We start from the raw sequence: 20,116 nt of genomic DNA on the forward strand, positions 1-20,116 counted from the left end.
ACAAGCTCCCTTGGACGCCCCACTGCGGGAGCACGCAGCCGCAGTCCGCCTCGGGACGCAGACGCCCGCGCCGAGGCTCGCGAGCCGGCCGGCGCAGCAGTAGACACCTTTTGCGCCTGCGTGAAGACCGTCACTCACGTCTTCCTCCAGCCCCCTCCCCCACGGCTGTCGTCGCTGTTAGCTTCGCGCCTGCGCGCAGCGGGCTTGCTTCCCCCTCCCCTTAGTGCGTCTTGGCCTCCCCACCATTTTGTTCTGTGAGCGTTACGTTAGTTGTGCTATATTCCCCCGTGCGTTCGGGCTCAAAGTGGAATACTGAAGGGGCTTTGATGGCGGAGAGTCAATCAGCGGCCGGGCTGGGGGACTTCACATCCCTTGGTGGGGCCGTGGCTGCCGTCTCAGAACCCGAAACCCGGCGGCTGAGCGAGTTGCGGGTCATCGACCTGCGAGCCGAGCTCAAGCGCCGCAACCTGGACAGCGGCGGCAACAAGAGCGTCCTCATGGAGCGGCTGAGGAAGGTGGGGAGCGAGCCCGGCTGATGAGGAGCGGGGAAGGGTCATCCGGGCCCTTTGTCCCTTACCGGAGAGCCTTCGGCGCATGCGCACTTGGGGCCTGCCGCGGTGCCGAGGGAGGCCCGGAGGGGAGCGGAGCACGGGCGTGTCGTGTCGCGCCCGCCAGCCCCAGCACTGCGTCCCGCGCCGGTCTCCGGGAAGCCATAGGCTGTGCGCCAGCACCGATGCCCCCCTTTCCTCGGCCGTCGCAGAGGCCGCTGGCAGCCCCCCGGCTGCGCGGCTGCGTGTCATCGTCCCGAGCTGCCCGCGGAGGCCGCGGCGACCCGTAGCGCCGGGGCAGCCGCCGTTACCTCTGCCTCTCCTTAGGTTTCAGACGTGCTACTTCCCGATTTCACTCCCGAGCGACCGTATTCTTTCCTTCACCCTGTGTCCTTGGTGCGCATACATCCTTCCCTGAAATCCTGTACACACACACGCGGTGTCCTTCCACTGATCGTGTGTTTGCTGCCCTGTGTACACACTTGCCTGGCTTCATTTCTCCGACCTTGCCCGAATGTGGTCAGTGACTTCTTTGAGGCTGATACAATGCAGTTGCTCCTGCTCCTTTTGAGTTGTATTAGGCCTGCACACTGAGAAGAAAGTGTTGCCGCATGTGCTTGAGTTCCCATAGTGCTCGCTCTTTGGTTTTGTATAGATGAAATGGTCATCCCCTGAATAGGGAGCTATCTCTACAGATGGGGGGGGGGGGGGGGGCTTAGTCCTAACCGTAACCTGGTCTGGCTGCGGGGGAGTGCTGTGTCAGACCTTATTGGTCCCTGTTGCTGATGGATCATAGTGCTGACTGGCTCTCTGACCTGCAGGAGGGTGAGACTGTAATAATGTTTCCATCTGACAAATCCTTAAAAATTCATAGAAAAAAAAAAAAAAAAAAACAAAATCGTGGACACAATGCTGCTGTCTCCAATAGGCCATTGAAGATGAAGGAGGAGATCCTGATGAAATTCCTATGGCTTCAGAAATGACCAACAAGAGAATGCCAAAAAGAACTAGCAAAGGTACAGAGTCCAGACAAATGCAGTTTCTTGATTTACAAATAGCTGGGACTTAGAGTACAATGTTGATTTATTCTATTTCACTAAAATAAAAAAAAAAAACACTTTGCATTTTCTCTGTTTTTTTTTTCTTTTTTTCCTTCAAGGAAAACTGTAAAACTTCGTTGCGTTAGTCAGTGAGGGCAAATTTAAAACAATAATATAACACAAGCATACTTCTGCTAACTTTTTTTGAAACCTGTAGGCAAGCCCTTAAGTTGCAAGTGTATTTTTAGTACTTATGACTCTTGAGTGCCAAGCACAGAGCAAGCAGCTGCAGTGTAAGCTCCCATGGAAAGCTCTGCCAGTACATATTAATCCTGATTTACAGCACCCTGATTACTAACTCCCTCACCATAACTGTTTTTCATTTTTCATAGAAGCCCTTGAGCCTGCATCATCACTGGGCTACAATTTAAAATACAAGGAATTATGGTGCTCTGGAAATAAGAAGAATCATTGTTGCACAAATACAAATGCATATAATATTTGTTAGTGTCATATTTTATGTTATTACTGTCTGCTATTTTGAAAATAAACTATTCTGTATAGTTCATTAGTCATTGAAATATGTTTTGCTTCAAAAACTTGACATACTGATGTGGGCCCAGCTAGACATGATTTGTTTTAATTGTTCATAGCTGGTTCTTCAAAGACACTTTTGGAAATTTAAGCCGTTTCCCTTTGAGATGATATATAGTATATATATTAAATAAAGCCATTTGTGTAAATTTATTTATAAGCTATTTCCTTGGAGATAATACAGTAAAAGTACAGAAAGGGCAGTTTTTGAAGTCATTATGAGTTTGCTGTTAATAAATGTGACTAAATCTGATTTGCGTGTGCAAGGTCTTAAACCTGAAGACTAATTCTACGTCACTAGCTGCATAGACTGCATGAAGCATGGAGATAGACATCATATGCTGCCAATATTCATTCAATTTTGCATAATAAATAGACTTAAGAGGGAGATTTTTGTGGCAATCATTATAAGGTCATTCTTTTAAGTGGAACATCTTGCTAGAGAGTGTTATCTTTTTATGTACTGCAGTGTTGTGGAATGAGAGGAACATAGGTATTGAAAAATATAGCTGCTCACCTAAATGTGCTATTTCTAGTTCATACTCATGCCATTTACCTTCACTGGTAAGTCATTCTCACTTATCTACAGACATAACTGGACTTCTGAATCAGGGCCTTAATGGTTATTTCTTGAAACATACTCAGCCTTGAATAGCTAATTTTTGCTAATTAAGCAAAAAGTATAGATAGTATGATATTTAGTGCTATTCTCACTTCAGTAATACTATTTCTAGGAAGAAAACTAGAAGAAGAAGGTGTTGAAGACAATGGACTGGAAGAAAATTCTAGAGATGGGCAAGTAAGTGATACTATGACTGCAGTTACTAAGCGCATGCATCATTTAAACCGGAATAAATATACATGTACCTTTCTCTTTCTGTAGGAAGATATTGAAGCAAGCCTGGATACCTTGCAGGATATTGACATGATGGATATTAGTGTATTAGATGAAGCTGAAATAGATAATGGCAGTGCTGTAGACTGCGGAGAAGACTATAGTCCTGATAATATTCTTGATTCACTGTCAGATCATAAAGACAGTGCTGATGCAGAAGTGAAAGAACTTCCAGATCAGCTAACAGAAAATGAAGTAAGTGATTAGAAGTGTCTACAATTTTGAGAAGGTAATTAATAAGGATATGGCCACACAAAGTTACTTCAGTGTAATATAGGACATGAATTTAATGTGGATTCTATTTCACATTAAGAGCTCTTGTGTCCTACTCTTTGAAGGGTAAGCACTCAGGCATCTATTAGAGGTTTGAAATGTTCACAATAGCAGGGTCACAGTATGCTTTACTTTGCACTAATTTATTTGTTTGCTGAGAAAGAGATGCTGGTGGTCTGGAATTGAAAGTAATATATTTCTCTTCCCATTTATATATGTTTTGAGGTGTGTACATACACAGATATCCTTCCATCTCTATCTATCTATCTATATCTCTGGATGAAAAATATACTTCTTTATATAATGTGGACGTCTTTTCTGCAAAAGTAGTGTCCCAAATGAAGGTATTTAGGTTGTACAGTTTTCTAGCAGAGACTATTATAACATGAAAATCTTTATGTACTGTATTTCCCCTATTCTGACAATATCAGTCTTTTAACTTGGTTGGAGAACAGTGTGAAATGCTTTTTTATAGTAGAGTCACCTGCTACTAAATGAACAGAGTAACTAGCTGTTACCGCCTCCTTACTTTTTTTATTTTGGACATATCTCGACTGTCCCAACTTTTTACTATTTACTGTATGAAGTACAATCTCATTGCAACAATGTCCAGTTAACCTAAAAGGCAAATCCTTAGTATTCTGTAAACTCAAGCTGTTGTGAACCATGTAATTGAGTTTTGAGCCTTAAAATCAGATCTCAAGGAAAGAGAACTTTTGGGATGTGTTTTGTTCTCAGAGAAGTGGAAATCTAAGTCATCATTGTTTCTAACTTTTTTTTTTTTCAGTTAGAAACTAAAGAAGGAAAAAAGTGAGAAGTTATATAATGTCACCAAAGAAACATACATTAACATATTTCCTCTCTAAATCAGCATAGCTTTAAAGTTGACAACATCATTTTGAAATTAAAAGGTTATTGGAAAAAGATACTCCGTTGCTAATACCATCAAGATTTGTCATTTCTCATCCTTGAGTAACATTCTCAAGTAGGAAATGAGATCTTTGGGATATTGGAAAATATTTCTTATATTATTTCTAGGGAAAATTGAATACAGTAATATTTCTCAGTAAGCTAAATTACTTTTTTTTCTGTAAGGAATGCTATAATTCCTCTCTTACTCTTAGGAAGATAACGATGAAATTGAAAACAATTTAGATGCCTCTTCGGATCTAATTGAAATGAAGGTAAACTGAAAATATACCTATATTTCAGACTAATGATATTCACTCTGTTCGTACTACAAAAGAGAAAATATGTCCAAATACGATATTTTACCAGAATTTAGCACCTAACTGATCGTACTCAGATCTGCTTCTGCTAAATGAAAATGTTACCTGCTTGTAGTCTTTAGTTTGCTAGTAAGACTTCCTCCTGCTCCACTTCTGCTGCAAATAAGAATGTTCTTGTATTAGAATGAAAGCTGTACCCCAAAATAAGTATTTCAAAAGTATTCTGATGCTTTTCCTTACTTGTGAAAAGTCACATAGGTTTGATTTTTCAAAAATGGTTTCATCTTTTTCCTACTAATTATATCAAGTAGTACAAATAAGCAGTATGGTGGATTCTTTTGTTTCCTCTGTGTAGTTGATGTGGTACCGAATTGCTTTATTGCTCTGTTTCTTTAACATTCCACATCAACTATGAGGACGCAATTGCGGTTGTAATTTTGATTTGGCTTCAGTTTGCAAAAAAAACCCATTTCTATAAAATGCTCAGTTCAAGTGGACTGTGAAAACCAGAGTGAGTTGTAGTAGGTGAAATGGTGCAGACTTAAATCTGCTGGGTGGGGTGGGGGAGATTATTATTCTATATGGCAATATACATTTATAAAATCTTGATTCTGTGTTCATTTTCCCATACAGAAAATGGAGAAACTACACCTGGAGCCAGGTACTGTTAAAGGAAAACATATTCTTGTCTTTTCAACTAATACTTTTTAAACCATTAACTATAAAAAAAAATTGCATTATTTTTATGATGAACAATCCAGATCATGCAGGGTCATAGAGATTGGAAACCCAATCATATCCCCAGATCTGTGAAGTAATGCTTGTCATCTTTGAAATGTTTTCAGTGAAATGAAATGGTTTAAAAACCTGTTAAACTACATAAATGGATTTAGAGGAGTTAATCACAGTCTAAAAGCTAAAGATTCTACTTGTAAACAGATCTTGTGATATCGCATACACCTTAACTCTGTAACTGAGTAGAGGGCAGTGAAAACAGTAAAAAGATATTGTAGGACATTAAAATTTAAAGATTAGTTACCGGATACAGAAGAAAGAAGAGAGTTTCTTCCTGGAAATTCCATACAGATACTTTTCACTTTATGGACTGCAAACACACTCATGCACCATCAGAAGATGCCCAGTTTTCATGTTGGACTGTCTGCTAAAAGAATTTCACAGAAATTAGGAAATTGAACTTTCAATGCATTGATATATTCAGTTAAGCATCTTGGACTTTGGAAGCTAAATAGAGAAGAAACAGACCTGAACGATTTCATGAAGAATATCAAGGATCAGCCAGAAGGTTTTTGTTAAATCTGTGGGGGCATTTTTCTACCCTGTAACATTTTAGGGTTGATACAGTAGGTTGTCAGACTACAGTTAGCATAGTAGTTTTAACACTGTGTACACTAGGGTTTTCCAATCTCTGTGTAGCTTAGAGGTTCTCTTGGTGTTGGTGTGGCAGCCATGCCAGTTCCACATTTGTGATTGCTGTATTTCCCTGGTGATTAAATCTTGTGCCATTCTATTCCTGTTAAATCCGTAGAAAATGAGAAAATACTCGACATTTTGGGGGAAACTTGTAAATCTGAACTACCTAACGAAGAAACTTCCGAAGTGGAGCAGCCACATGCACAGGAAGCAAGTAACGTGGTGCCAGGCAAGAGGCTGGCCGGGGAAGAGGACGCTCTTGCTGCCGCTCAGTTGGAGGAAGATGCTTTAGATTTGGACAGCAAATCGGCACAAGCTTTGGCAAGGAAGGAAGCAAAGCGTTTAGTTGTAGCAAAAGGGGAGACAAGTGAACAGACAATAGAGGAAGAGAAACTGGACTCTGAATCTTTAGTAGTAGAGACCCTAAGTGATCAGAGTAGCAAACGATCCCAAGGCCTGGAAGTCTCTAGTGGGGAAACAGCGGAAAAAGGCGCAGGTCCCGAAGCCAAAGATAGCAAAGAAGATGCCAAGAGAACAGAAGACAAAGCTATTTCTGAGGAATCCCCTGCTACTAAAGAGTCCTCAGCCAGTGAGGGCGGTGATCAGAAAAAGAGGTTTGTTTTTTCTCCGTTCTAGACCAGATGCTATCTTTTTTTCATTGGTCATTAAGTGATGCGAATAAGCTGTTTCCTTCAATTGGCCACCAAGACTGATGAAATTGTAGCTTATTCCTAAAGAATCTGTTTTATTTCTCCTTGTACAGATCTTTTGTAAGCACAGAGGGTTTGTTTTCTTTCCTTCCTCAACCTTCAAAGGTTGTTTTCTTAAATTACTCTTATTTTTAACTTCTTCCATATATAAATCTGTTTAAGAACCTGACTTCCCTTATTTCTTGTTAGATTTCTTAAATCAAGCATAGAAAGGTGTGGTTTCTGTTTGCAACATTTTTTCTGGTAGGTATTTAATGTTAGCATTTTCATAATTTAGTTAGTCATTTTTCTTTTTGACTTGAATAACATGATCTTTTGTCTCTAGCCCTGTTGAGGATGCAGATACAAAGATAATCTCAAAAGATGAGAAAGGTATGTTTCTTTTTAAAAATGAAGGTTAAAAAAGAATCTAACAATTGTTTAAAGAAACACTGTTTTTGTATTAGGAGTTGTACTTTAGCAACAAAGTGTTGGAATTTTTGTAGTTTTAAATATCCAGTATTGCCCTCCTCTTTCTGGATAATATTTATTTATTTATGCAAAGGAAAAAAGAGGTCTGCTTTTCTTTTTATGGATTTTTTTATCTATGTTGCACCCGTATGTTTTTCTCTTGATCTTCAAAGGGAAGACACCTGTATAAAGATAACATGGTAGAAAGGTTTTGGAAGAAATCTTTTCTCTCAGTGAAAGCCATTTTGAGAAATTTCTTAAACATCCAAGCAAAATAGCATCTAGCGTAAGTACAGATAGCTAGACTGAAACCTGCTTCATGCAGTTTGTAAAAGTCTGGAACTGAACCCTATTAAGACAAATAAAAGGACAGTAAAGGTACTCCAAAGGAGACTGGAAACAGTATCCCAATTTAAGTGCTTCAAATTGACAAGCAAATGCTAAAATGTAAGAAAATCAGAACCTTTAGGAAATAGATAAAGATTCTTCCCTGATTTTACTCTAGTACATTTCTCGGTAAAAGAGAACTCATCTGGGAATTAGTGAAACTATGGAGGAGCTGGTTGGACTTGCTTGTCACAGCAGAGTTCATTGAGATGAGCTGAAGTCAATTATTCAGTGCAGTTTGCCAGCAGCTGGCACCTATCCTCTTTCCCTCAAGCATCAGAGATGTAGTGTATGAGCAACCTGCTTGTACTGCCTAAGAACTAATAGTGCTTTAGAGATTTGTGTGTCAGTGTTTGAGTTCAGCTTGAACTCTTACTAGTAACTGGGCTTTGGATTTTCAGATTTTACAAGTTCTCAAGCATTTATTTAAAAAAAAAATCCTTGTTCAGATGCCGGATTGGGAGTTCTGCAGTTCTTATGTAGTTAAATTAAACCAGGACTTTTTTGACTCCCTTAACTGAAGTGATGGGTGAACTCTTAGTACTCAATTGGAATCTATGTGAGCAAAAATTTAGAGAGATTTTCATGCTTTCTTTATGGTGAATGTCATTCCTTGAGAGTTACAGTTAATCTGCATCCCATCATCACTCCTCTGGAGTCCTGGAGGTAAGGCGGGCAAGATATACGCATGCAAAGGTGCTACCGCAGTTCTGCAGACCTTGCAGGTCTTCAGCGTTTTTCTGCAAGTGAAGAGTTATTGGGATGTATCCAGAAAGATTCTGAAGAGCCACAGTTACTCCAAGTAACAAACTGTTTGGACTGAGGTACCTCTGAAAAATGACATATTTCTGTCGTACCTATCAAAGTTTGTAGTTTCACCTTAAAAATTTTGGACTTTAATAATAATTGCCTTTAGGAATATGAAACATTGGAGGGGAATATTACATACATGTTACCCTACATTTGCTCTGTGATTTAAAATGTGCAAGATTTGTGGAACTGCTTCTTTTTGATTTAGAAATAGTTGCTGAAATAATCAGGTGTTTGGATTTCTGTTTTGTTTTCCTTCTAATTAGGCCGCAATGCCAGCAGTTCGAGTAGAAACTTTTGGGTGAGTGGACTTGCCTCCACTACCAGAGCTACAGATTTGAAGAATCTGTTTAGCAAATATGGAAAGGTAAGTCTTCCAGTATTTTCACTTGAATCTGTCTTAATAAAACTTCCTATGTTTCTACCACTGAGAATACTATTGAAAAGAGCAGCATTATCCAAAAATGCTGTGGAACAAGAAAAAAGTTGGACAAGTTCATACTGTATGACTGCCTAAGCTTTTTTAATTGTATCTTTCTCTGCTAAATAAAAGAAATATTCCATTTCCAGTCCTTTATTTGAAACAGCTAGTGGCTTCTGTGCTGTACTATCATAATTTCTTCACTCATCAGGAATTCACAGTAAACAGTTTAATGCTGTTTATTAAAGGCATTTTAGGACTAAGTAAAATATACAGTAAATGTTGAAACATGTTGTGGAGCATTTAAGAATTGTCACAGTACATGATCTATTTTTGTCTCAAGATGGCACCATTGCTTTAAAAAAACACCTTTCTGGGTGTTCTAGTGCAGTTACTAGAGACAGAAAAATGGCAAATTACATCTCCCTATCAGTTGGGAAGTTGAAAGAGCTAGTTTAATAGAAGGTGCCAGAATTAGTAACTTGTACTTACAAGAGTTATAATAACTCTTGTACTGAGATGATTATTTAGTATTTTTCTGAAAACCTTAAAACATATTTAGAGATGATTAAGTTATAGTTAGAGAAAGCTGTATGTGCTAGCAATGAATTACTGAATGTTTAGCTAAAGAAATACTGTAGAACTTAAACCTTGCAATAAACACAAAAACAAATTAAGTGTAGTACAGCTATGAGATTGTTTGAATGTCGTGCGACTGTTGCTTTTTGCAAATGAAATCAAACTTTTTTTTCCCCTGCGTATCAGGGGATGCAGTATTTGTCTTCCATTTATCTGTTCAAAATTCCATCTGGTAAGCTGGAGTGTATTGACCATAAAGAAATAACACAATGTAAAACGTAATTAAAAAAATATGTGGCAGCTACCTTAGCATTTGCCGCCGCCTAGGTGCCTTAGTACCACTTAGTCGTTTAAAATAAAATTACTGTTCATCTTTTTGGAGTATTAACAGAGGCAGAGCTTCCGAGAGGTAAAAATATATCTGCAGTAAATACAGTTCTCAAAAGTATGGGTTTTTATTGGCCTTTTGAAGCTATTTTTTGAGGGAAAATTTTGTTCCTTAAACAGGATTACAGATAACATACTGTGCCTCTTAGCAGTGACTCAAAAAGCGACATTTTTTTGAAGGGGAGATGGGACTTAGCAGTTTGTTGACCAAGTGTTAGCATGTGGGTGGAGGTTTTTTTAACAGATTTGTGCTAGGCCCTTGTTCCCTTTGTTGCTCTTCAACAAAATGATGTTGATGTAAAGGTAACTCCCCCTCCACCCCCCCACCCCAAAACCAGAGTTTACTCTTTGAGTGCCCTCTGTTGATTCAGCTTTTGCAGCGTTGCATTGGCAACATAAGAATGTTTGGCTCCAAAAAAATATTTCTTTTGTGTTTGTTTATCTATTAAAAGTAGTCATCTCATAAATGATGATGGACAGGAATAAAGCAGAGTAGAAATGCAGCTTGTACTTCTTGCTGTTAAATGGTGCGTACTCATTACAATCTTTCTTTCTTTTGGAAAGGTGATTGGTGCAAAAGTGGTCACCAATGCTCGTAGTCCTGGTGCTCGCTGTTACGGCTTTGTTACAATGTCTACAGCTGAGGAAGCAACAAAATGTATTACTCATCTCCACAAAACAGAATTGCATGGGAAAATAATTTCTGTTGAAAAAGTGAGTACTGTTCCCCAAGGATACCTCGTTAGCATTAGTTTGTACAATCAGCTGAGACCACATTTGCAGTTGTTGATATGCAAAATAAATTTCAGGCAAAAAATGAACCTGCTGGGAAGAAGCCAATAGAAAAAAAAGAGGATGAAGTGAAGAAAGAAACGGTCAATGAGAGGTATTGTTTTACAAATTCTGTAGATGTTTTGCTATTCTTCAACTTAGGTGGATTTATCAGGAAAAACAAAGTTATGTTAAGAAATCTCTGTGGCAAGCATCAAGAAGTGTTCATCTTTCCAACTTTTACTACAAAATATGCTGCTGTTGACATTCAATCCCTCACTTTTATGTATCCATTATGTGTTTTCATCTAGTCAGTGGAATCTTGCATTTTCAAGCCTGCCCTTTAATTTAGCTATATTTGTTTTTCAGAAGAGATTGTGGTACTCTATTGTCATAAATCTATGGAAAAAGGCATTTGAGAATTTTGATCAATGTGTCACTCTTTCTTCTTTAAATCCTGCTCATGAGAACAGAGCTTTCTCATGTTGATGCCATCACAGTGAAAGATCAGTTTTCCAAGATCCTTTTCCCAGAACATGTTCTTCTATAGAACTATACTTTTTTCCACTTTACTGTCTTTCGGCTACTTTTACTAATAATAAACCCTTTGCTTTAATTATTTTTTTCTTATAATAATACCTATTAAATGCTGTTCCCTCACAAACTTTGCCTATATTTCATCTAGTGTTCAGAAAGGCTTGCCTGGTTACTGTGTAATATTAACTTCCTTATGTTTGACAGCAGCACCACAAAATGTTTCACATGAGCATTGCACTTCATAAATTGTCATGTCGTCTTACAAGAATCTTTGTGGGCATTAGCCCATGGTGGTATAGATTTTTTTAATTCTGCATATACTTGAATTATCTGAATCTCAGCCAAGTTTTTATGAAAAACACATAGCATAGTTTGATTGTATTATATTATAGCAGAAGAGGTTATAGAAGTAAATCTTTAGAAGTCTAATTATGACTCTTTTAGTACATCAGAACTGTACTTTGTTATTATGTTGCTAGCATTTTTTTTCTCTCCCTCATTTTTCTTTTCTCTTGCTCTGTATCACTAATGTGTATCAATATGTGTCTGTAGGGCTGGCAGTGTTAAAAGAGATGAGAAATCTGACCAAAAAGATGATTCTAAAAAAACAGAAGACAAAGATGAAAAAGAAAGAAAAGATAAAGATGAACTGAAACCTGGTTCATCAGATCAACCTAAAACTACCAAATCAGGTAATTTGACTACTGTTTTTTCTAAGTGTAAAACACGGATAAATGTGAACAATTGATAGGAGTTATTTATGTTCAAATCTTCCAGTGTTTTGGGAATGTGTTGAGGTTCTTGAGTGGAAATCCAAATAGTGCAGTTTCAGGAGATGGCCAGGGAGACGTTATTTCGTCCTTAACAGAAGTACTTGGAATAATTGTGGATGATTAAATGTTTTGTGAAGAGAGGATTAAATGCCTATTTCACATTTTAGAGGAGGTGACTTCTAGCACTGGGAGATGACTTCTAGCACCAAAAGGAATGGCCTGTGTACTAGTTCTTTTTTTTTCCTTCTTTTTTTCTTCTTACCATCTCTTCCTGTTCAACCTCCAATTTATTTAGGAAGTAAAGGAACAGAGAGAACAGTAGTAATGGATAAATCTAAAGGAGAACCTGTTATTAGTGTGAAAACATCAACTACATCGAAAGATAGAGTAAGTAATTTTTTTTTGCAGAGAAACACTATGTATAAGTTTTACTTAGATACTGAATCCTGACAAGCTATGTATAACCTACACTTACTGATTTGTCTGATGAGAGTTTCTATAATATGGATTTATATCTTAATTACTAAAATATTTTTCATATGGCTAATATCATATTCAGCAATGGAGTCCAGCCAAACTAAATGAGGGAACTTAAGTCTTCTGTGTTAATATATGATGTTTCTGCAATATTAAAAATGCACAACTTTTTTTAATGCAAGACCAAGCTTTGACACACATGTATGGATGGAAATATTGCTTAGAGTATTGTTTGTTACAGTTTTATTTTTGTAAATATACTCCGTTAAGATTTTCTATTTCAATATTAAATACAGAGCATTAAGAGTCAGGATCGCAAATCAGAAAGCAGAGAAAGACAAGGCATTGTGCCATTTGACAAAATTAAAGCACAACGAAAAATGAGAGAGGCAGAACAACGCCGGTAAGAACAACAGTGTTTGTTTTTCTAGAATGAAGATAATTTTCTTTTAAGTGATTAAAAAATGAAGAGTTTTCTAATTTGTCTTCTATTTGTGGTTAATTATGTTTGTCGGTCAGAAACCTATTGAACTGGAGAAGCACTTATTGTTGGCATTACTCATTTTGAATATTGAGATTGAAATTATTTGATCTTTTTTTCATTTTGTAGATGTTGATTTTTAGATTGGTTAAATATGCTGCTTTCCTTAGCAGAGAATACATTTTAGTAGAGAAATGATAATTCTCAACTCCCTGCACTCAAATACACTGAGAAAGGCCAGGAGAAGGGTTATCTTTCTCAAAATAAGACCTTGCCTTGTCACAGTATTCAAAGTCTCCATAGCATTTGAAATTAAATACAAAATTTAATTATTTATTTAATTCAAAATACAAATATTCATGTTGTTTTAATACATTGTGTCTGTAGAGAAATTGTGGGATTTTTCAGCAACCTTTCAACCTTTCCACTTTGGATCCTTTTAGTTAAGATCCTAATTCAGGTACTTACATTTGAGTTTTTTTCTTTTCATGATACCTTGCATTCCTCCTAGATAAGCTCAGGAGGTATGGGTTAGCTGAGTGGACAGTGAGGTGGATTGAGAACTGGCTGAAAGGCAGAGCTCAGAGGGTTGTCATCAGTGGCACGGAGTCTAGTTGGAGGCCTGTGGCTAGTGGCGTCCCCCAGGGCTCAGTGCTGGGTCCTGTCTTGTTCAACTTTTTCATCAATGACCTGGATGAGAGGACAGAGTGCCTCCTCAGCAAGTTTGCTGGTGATACCAAGCTGGGAAGAGTGGCTGAGACACCTGAGGGCTGTGCTGCCATTCAGAGAGAGACCTGGACAGGCTGGAGAGCTGGGCAGAGAGGAACCTCCTGAGGTTCAACAAGGGCATGTGCAGAGTCCTGCACCTAGGGAGAAATAACTCTATGCACCAGTACAAGCTGGGGGCTGACCTTCTGGAGAGCAGCTCTGCAGAGAAAGACCTGGGAGCGCTGGTGGATGACAAGTTGACCGTGAGCGAGCAACATGCCCTTACGGCCAGGAGGGCCAATGATATCCTGGGGTGCATCAGGAGGACTATTGCCAGCAGGTTGAGGGAGGTGATCCTGCCCCTCTAGTCAGCCCTGGTGAGGCCTCATCTCGAGTACTGTGTCCAGTTCTGGGCTCTCCAGTACAAGAGAGACATGGAGCTACTGGAGAGAGTACAGCGTAGGGCTACGAGGATGATCAGAGGGCTGGAGCAGCTGCCCTATGAGGAACGGCTGCGAGAGCTGGGCCTGTTTAGCCTGGGGAGCGAAGACTGAGGGGGGATCTTAATCTTATCAATGTGTATAAGTATCTGAAGGGAGGGTGTCAAGGGGACAAGGACAAACTCTTTTCAGTTGTCCCGTGTGACAGGACAAGAGGCAATGGGCAGAAATTGAAGCACAGGAAGTTCTGCCTGACCGTGAGGGGGAATTTCTTCCCTGTGAGAGTGACGGAGCACTGGACCAGGTTGCCCAGAGAGGTTGTGGAGTCTCCTTCTCTGGAGATCTTCAAAGCCTGCCTGGATGCAACCCTAACGTGCTGTAGATGACCCTGCTGAGCAGGGCGGTTGGACTAGATGATCTCCAGAGATCCCTTCCAACCTTACTGATTCTATGATTCTATGATCTCATACAAGATAAAGGTAGTAATGGCTATTCTTCAAATTCCTTGCTAAAGCTGTGATCTGAATTCCATGCTGAGACATTTCCCAGTTATTACAGAACTTTGTAACTTATCTAAGAAGACTGAATCGGATAGGGGGAAATGCTTTCATCGTTCTAATTGGAGACGGAAGAAAAGCTTATCTATCCTAAGTGGATTTCTGAGCTGTAGTGGAGTCATATTACCCAGCTCACCTTTCCTGCTTCTTTAGAGTTGGATGTTATATTTGAGTAGAACAAAAGAGCTTGGAGCATTTGGATTCAAATTCTTATGACCGTATAGGATTATTTGCCCCTCACAGGTGGATACTTTGGGAGCAATACAGTCAGTCTCTGAATAGAGTAATTCATGAGTGTTTGCCCTCCCTGCCCCCCTCCCCTATGTCTAATTTAGAGGAGTTAAACTGACAACAATTGCAAAGTTGGGTTAATCTTCTTTTCTCTTTAACTTCATTTATTTGTTGAAGTAATAGATCTATAATGTTTAATTTCTCTTAAAATAGCACACGTGAGCGTCGGGAAAGACAACAGCACCTGCAGACTATCCGGGAACGAGAAGAAAGGGAGAGGCTTGAGATTGCTCGTGAGAGACTGGAAATTGAAAGACAGCGTCTTGAACGAGAACGAATGGAAAGAGAAAGACTGGAAAGAGAAAGAATGCACATAGAACATGAAAGGAGAAGAGAACAAGATCGCATTCAGCGAGAAAGAGAAGAACTGCGACGCCAGCATGAGCAATTGCGCTATGAACAGGAACGTCGATCTGCAATGAGAAGACCATATGACATAGATGGCAGGTAAAGACAGCAAATACAAGTGGGGTACGTGTTGCTCCTAGGTTCTGTCTTGTCAGGCTGCACTATGAAAAGCTATCTTTCTCCTTCCATACACTCTCTGATTCCAGTATTCTGCACTGATAGGTTGCATTGAGATAATCATGTTTAATAGCCCCAACAACTTACCTCTCTGAATTTGTCTAATCCCTTTTCAAACTTACTTACATGCTTCTAGCTTGCATTGTTTGGAGGCAGAGAACAATTTGAAAAATCACTATCATCTCAGCTAAAATGAATATGCTCTTTCTCACAGGAGAGATGACCCATACTGGCCAGAAGCAAAGCGAATGGCAGTGAATGATAGGTACCATTCAGATTTCAGTCGCCAGGATCGCTTCCATGACTTTGATCATCGGGATCGTGGCCGTTATCAAGACCATTCAATAGACAGGTGGGTGTTTTATCTTCACTGTGTTGCCTGAAACTAAAAGGCAAAGATATATTTAATATTGCATTTTGCTGCTTTTCTGTACTATGTGTTTGTTTTGCACTTCATTTTTTTCTGTGTGACTTAGTGGCTGTGGACTTTCTTTTAAAATCTTGCATAATCCTGAAGAGATCTGCATTATGCCCTGAGTTAAACCTTTTGTCAGACTTGTTCAGAGTGTTTTGCTTGTGATGCTAATACTGTAGACACCTAGCATTTTCCACCAAGAACCTATCTAAACCGAGAATATTCTGCTTTATACCATAGGACTGATTATGTTTTCCGGAAAGATAAAATCTGTCATGGTTTCCATGTATTCCAGCTATTTGTTGGCGCTACCTGGAAGCATGATTTTTTCATCTGTGAAAGTCCCACACTGATTGGGTTGTTACAGACTACTGTATATTTTACTAACAAAATCTGATTTGAATTGACTATTTGTAGGAGAGATGGATCAAGAACAATGGTGGGAGATCGAGATGGACAAGTGAGTTGCTTTTAGATACTTGCTTTATAAATCTACAAAATGCCTATTTTATTTTATAACCTAGTTTCATAGTGTGTGTCAGATTAAATTTCAGTAGTTAGCAAGTAAATTATGTAAACTGAAATAAATATACGTCCATTATAAGATTGTCCTTTTCTCTTTAGTAGGTAAGGATGAATAGTACTTGTTCTTTATAAAAGTCAGATATAGTTATTTTGACATGCTATAAACAAAACAAGTGAAATATGCCAAAAGAGGTAGAATATTGCAAATGATTATAGAGAAAATGCAGAAGTACAAAATACCTATGGAACTGAGTAAGCAGGTCACTAAGGAAGCTTCACTCTACTAGGTCATTTGGAAATAACAGCAAATAACAGGTGAAGATGTTTGCAGGTTTTTGAGTGGGTGGGGGGGAAAGAGAAGACTATCAGGGCAGATTCAAGCAATGAGAGATTATTTTTGTGGAGTCCTGGAATCCTCAAATGCCCTTTGCTGATGGCTAAGCTGTGAGATTGAATAATTGCAGCTGAGCTACTTTTAACAACTATAGAGTCAGATTGGGGCATTCGTGTAAACATTCTTTGTCTTCTAGCATTATCCAGATGACCGCCACGGAGGACCAGACCGTCATTCACGGGACTCTCGGGAGAGTTGGGGTAGTTACGGATCTGACAGAAGAATGAGTGAAAGTAGAGGGGTACCCCCACAGTCCCGGTTAGTATACATGAGAATTTTTTCATGTGCACCTAATGAATATTTTCATATGTAAAAGTTTGATGCAGTTTTGGAAGCACAATTTTACTTTATCCAGGTTTTACCCCGAGTCTGTCCTCTGCTCAATGGACTACAAATGAATAGTTCTTTTGATGTATACAAATATCTTAAGGGACGGTGTTAAGAGCATGAGGCCAGACTCTTTTCAGTGGTGCCCAGCAACAGGACAAGAGGCAACAGACACAAACAGAAACACAGGAAGTTCTATCTGAGGAAAAACTTCTTTATTGTGAGGGTAACAGAGCGCTGGAACAAGTTGCCCAGAGAGGTTGTGGAATCTCCTTCTCTGGAGATGCTCAAAAGCCACCTGGATGCCATATTGTCCAACACGCTGTAGGTGACCCTGCTTGAGCAGGGTGGGTTGGAGTAGATGATCTCCAGGGGTTCCTTCCAACCTCAACCAGTCTGTGATTTCAATTGCCTTTGCATCAAAACATGTATCTTGCCATGATACTTTTTTAAACAATTTCAGATCTGAAAGTCCTTCTGGTTTCAATTAACTTTTGCTTATGTTTCTGTTAAGGCTTCATATTTTCATGGTAGTCTTTCTTCCCTGGTTTGTAATTTGTGGTTGTTGGCAGGACCATCCTGTCAGCCTTTGGAAAGAAAACAAGTCAGTAAAAGATTTGCACTATTTATTTATTTATTTATTTAATCCTATGAGTAAGCCAGCCTACAGAACAGACCAAAAATAATTTGATGGTCGAAACAGCAAGCTGGGATATTTGGAGAAAGAATCAGGGACATCAATGTAGTGTGAACTGGATTAAGAAAATCTTGTTTTCTTATGTCATGGTAGGGAGATCGTGCAGAAGACTAATTACTAAGATTTGACTAAATAGATGTCCAATATAAATACAGGATAGGCATGCATCTTGGTGAATACTTTGAATATGTTTATGACTGTGGCATTCTATTTGAATCTATTTTGTGTGCTCCATCTAACATAAAATCACATGAATTTAATCTCTTTGTAGGGATGGACGTGACTGGGGAGATCATAGTCGGAAGTTTGAAGGACATCAAGATCGTTCATGGCAAAGCAATGTGGATGGAGGAATAATAGGACGGGATCATGAGAGATGGCAAGGTATGCTTTTTGCACAAGAGCTCATTAGGTGTGCTACCTCTAGCAGAAATTACAGGCATTATTAGCCTTGGAGATGAAGTAAAACTGTTTCTGTGGATATAAAGGAAGCATTTGAACTTTTTTAGGTGGAGGTAGAGGCAGACCTAGCCATGTGCTGCATCGTGGAGGCATGTCAGGGTAAGAATGTTATGAGGAGCAAAGCATTTGTTCTTGCTCTAGTTTCCCTTCCCCTTAAAGGACATCTGTTGTATTTAAATTAACCCTCCCCAAATATTTTTTGATTTGTTATTTAGATGCTAGGGAATAATAAAATATTCCCATCACTTTTATCTAATACATCTTACTGAAGAGTAAAAAGTCATACAGGAAGTGTAAACAACATGCATTTTCTCAGCATGACGGCCAGAGTCACAAGAGGAAAATTAACATGTCTGAATCATTTTTTTTTTTTTTAGGCGTGGAGGTTTCATGCAAAGTGGCAACCAGAGCCAGATGATGCATGGAGGAGGAATGCAAGGAGAAGGATTTGCAGGCCAGGAGAGAGCAAACAGACCCAATGATCCCCGTTTCAGCCGTCGTTACTGAATGTGTTTTGATTTTTAATGCAAGATGACAACAGAAATGAACCTGTTACCCAGGGTTACCATTAATTGTAACTTATGGGTTACTGTACGTGTAATTTTTTAAGCTGCTGCCATATTCTATCCTCAAGCCAATGTGAACTCATTTGTTTTGTAATGTGTTGTTCATATCCCACTTAAAATGTTTGTTAATGAAGCATTCCATTTTCCATAAATAAAAAACAGTTTACAGTTAATTGCTTTGTTTCAACAGTCACCAGAAGAGGTTTTTTGATAACAAGGTAAACTCAGCTTTATGTTAAATTGTGTAACTTTTTTTCAAAGATGGAGTATGAAAATTCTGTATAGGTCTCCTTTCGTGTTACAGTAAGAGTTCCCAGAAATACACCGACATATTTTGTTACTTTAGAAATCTTAAAATTAACATGCAAATGCAAAAGCACGCAAGAATGGTAGTAGACTGCAAATGTCATATCCTGCAAAATGTGACTTATGATCCTGTAGGACAAGTGGTGAAGACTTTTCTCGCTATCTCATGTTGGGAGATACTATGCACCATAATGCTGAAAATTTGGTTTACTCTTCACTCTGTGGAAAGTGTTATCTACTGATTTACCAGCAGAGGTTCTATAAGAGAATATACAGGTAGTGGTGGAAGTAATGACTTGCCTCTGCAAGTCAGAATCATTTCTGCTTAGCTTCTAAAGTGTCAGGGTAGTCCAAAACTTGGTTTCAAGCCATTAAGAGTGTATTTACCTAGCAACCTTCGAAGTAGATCACATACAGCCATTAGCTGTGCTTTGGTATAATTTTCAGAATGTGCTGAGAACTAATACAATGGGGACTGGTGCAGAGTTGTGTCACTTTGTCACACCCAAATTATAATTTATCTTTGTTTACTAATCTCTGGATCAGCATGACCTAACCTACCCACTGAGCTACTTTTCATTGATGCTGTAGGAGCACTGTGAGGGCACTGAGAGATGTAAAACCTGTCACCCTTTATTAGAAATTCTCTTACTTTCACCAGTATGGTCACTGCTCTTTTTCTTTTCCCCATCTTTAGAGAGTTTTTTTTTTTCCCCACAGTTGCCTGAAGAAATTTCGCTTCAGTCGTTAAAGTCTGCATTGTTACAGAAATGAAACTTACACTTTATGTCCCACAGTGGAGAAGGTTTGCAGTGGACAAACCCACTGAATTCTAAAAGGTTGCTTTGATTTCAGTTGCCCAAGGCAGTCTGGATTCAGACTCACTAACTTCAACCTCAGTATAGAAGTTGTTTTTGTTTTAATGGTGAAGCTAAGGTCTGGAAAGACTGAGCACATAAACCAGGAATACCACCAGAAAGAACTGATTCCTAGTCTTTCTTGTAACAACTCTCTATAATAATTATGTAGTCAGGCTAGAATCTAATGCCTCCTTGCTTTAATCCTTTAGAGACACATGTCTGAGTTGGAGACAGAAAATGAGAATGGGAA

General features: G+C 38.9%; 1 protein-coding gene across 1 annotated transcript; it reads left to right on the top strand.

Annotated features, from left to right (window-relative positions):
• The first annotated feature begins 224 nt into the window (after nt 1-224).
• LOC134151687 (scaffold attachment factor B1-like) lies at nt 225-18,873 on the top strand. Its single transcript, XM_062596456.1, has 21 exons — nt 225-515; nt 1,477-1,564; nt 2,917-2,981; nt 3,066-3,272; nt 4,475-4,534; nt 5,213-5,240; nt 6,126-6,624; nt 7,046-7,092; nt 8,634-8,734; nt 10,319-10,468; nt 10,564-10,640; nt 11,615-11,754; nt 12,131-12,222; nt 12,609-12,715; nt 14,943-15,236; nt 15,529-15,666; nt 16,147-16,189; nt 16,785-16,906; nt 17,944-18,056; nt 18,182-18,233; nt 18,512-18,873. Exons 1-21 carry the CDS (start codon nt 327-329, stop codon nt 18,639-18,641), a joined length of 2,742 nt encoding a protein of 913 aa, XP_062452440.1. The 5' UTR covers nt 225-326; the 3' UTR covers nt 18,642-18,873.
• Nucleotides 18,874-20,116: the final 1,243 nt, after the last annotated feature.

The sequence above is a fragment of the Rhea pennata genome, chromosome 27 (assembly GCF_028389875.1).
Source record: "Rhea pennata isolate bPtePen1 chromosome 27, bPtePen1.pri, whole genome shotgun sequence".
Taxonomy (NCBI): domain Eukaryota; kingdom Metazoa; phylum Chordata; class Aves; order Rheiformes; family Rheidae; genus Rhea; species Rhea pennata.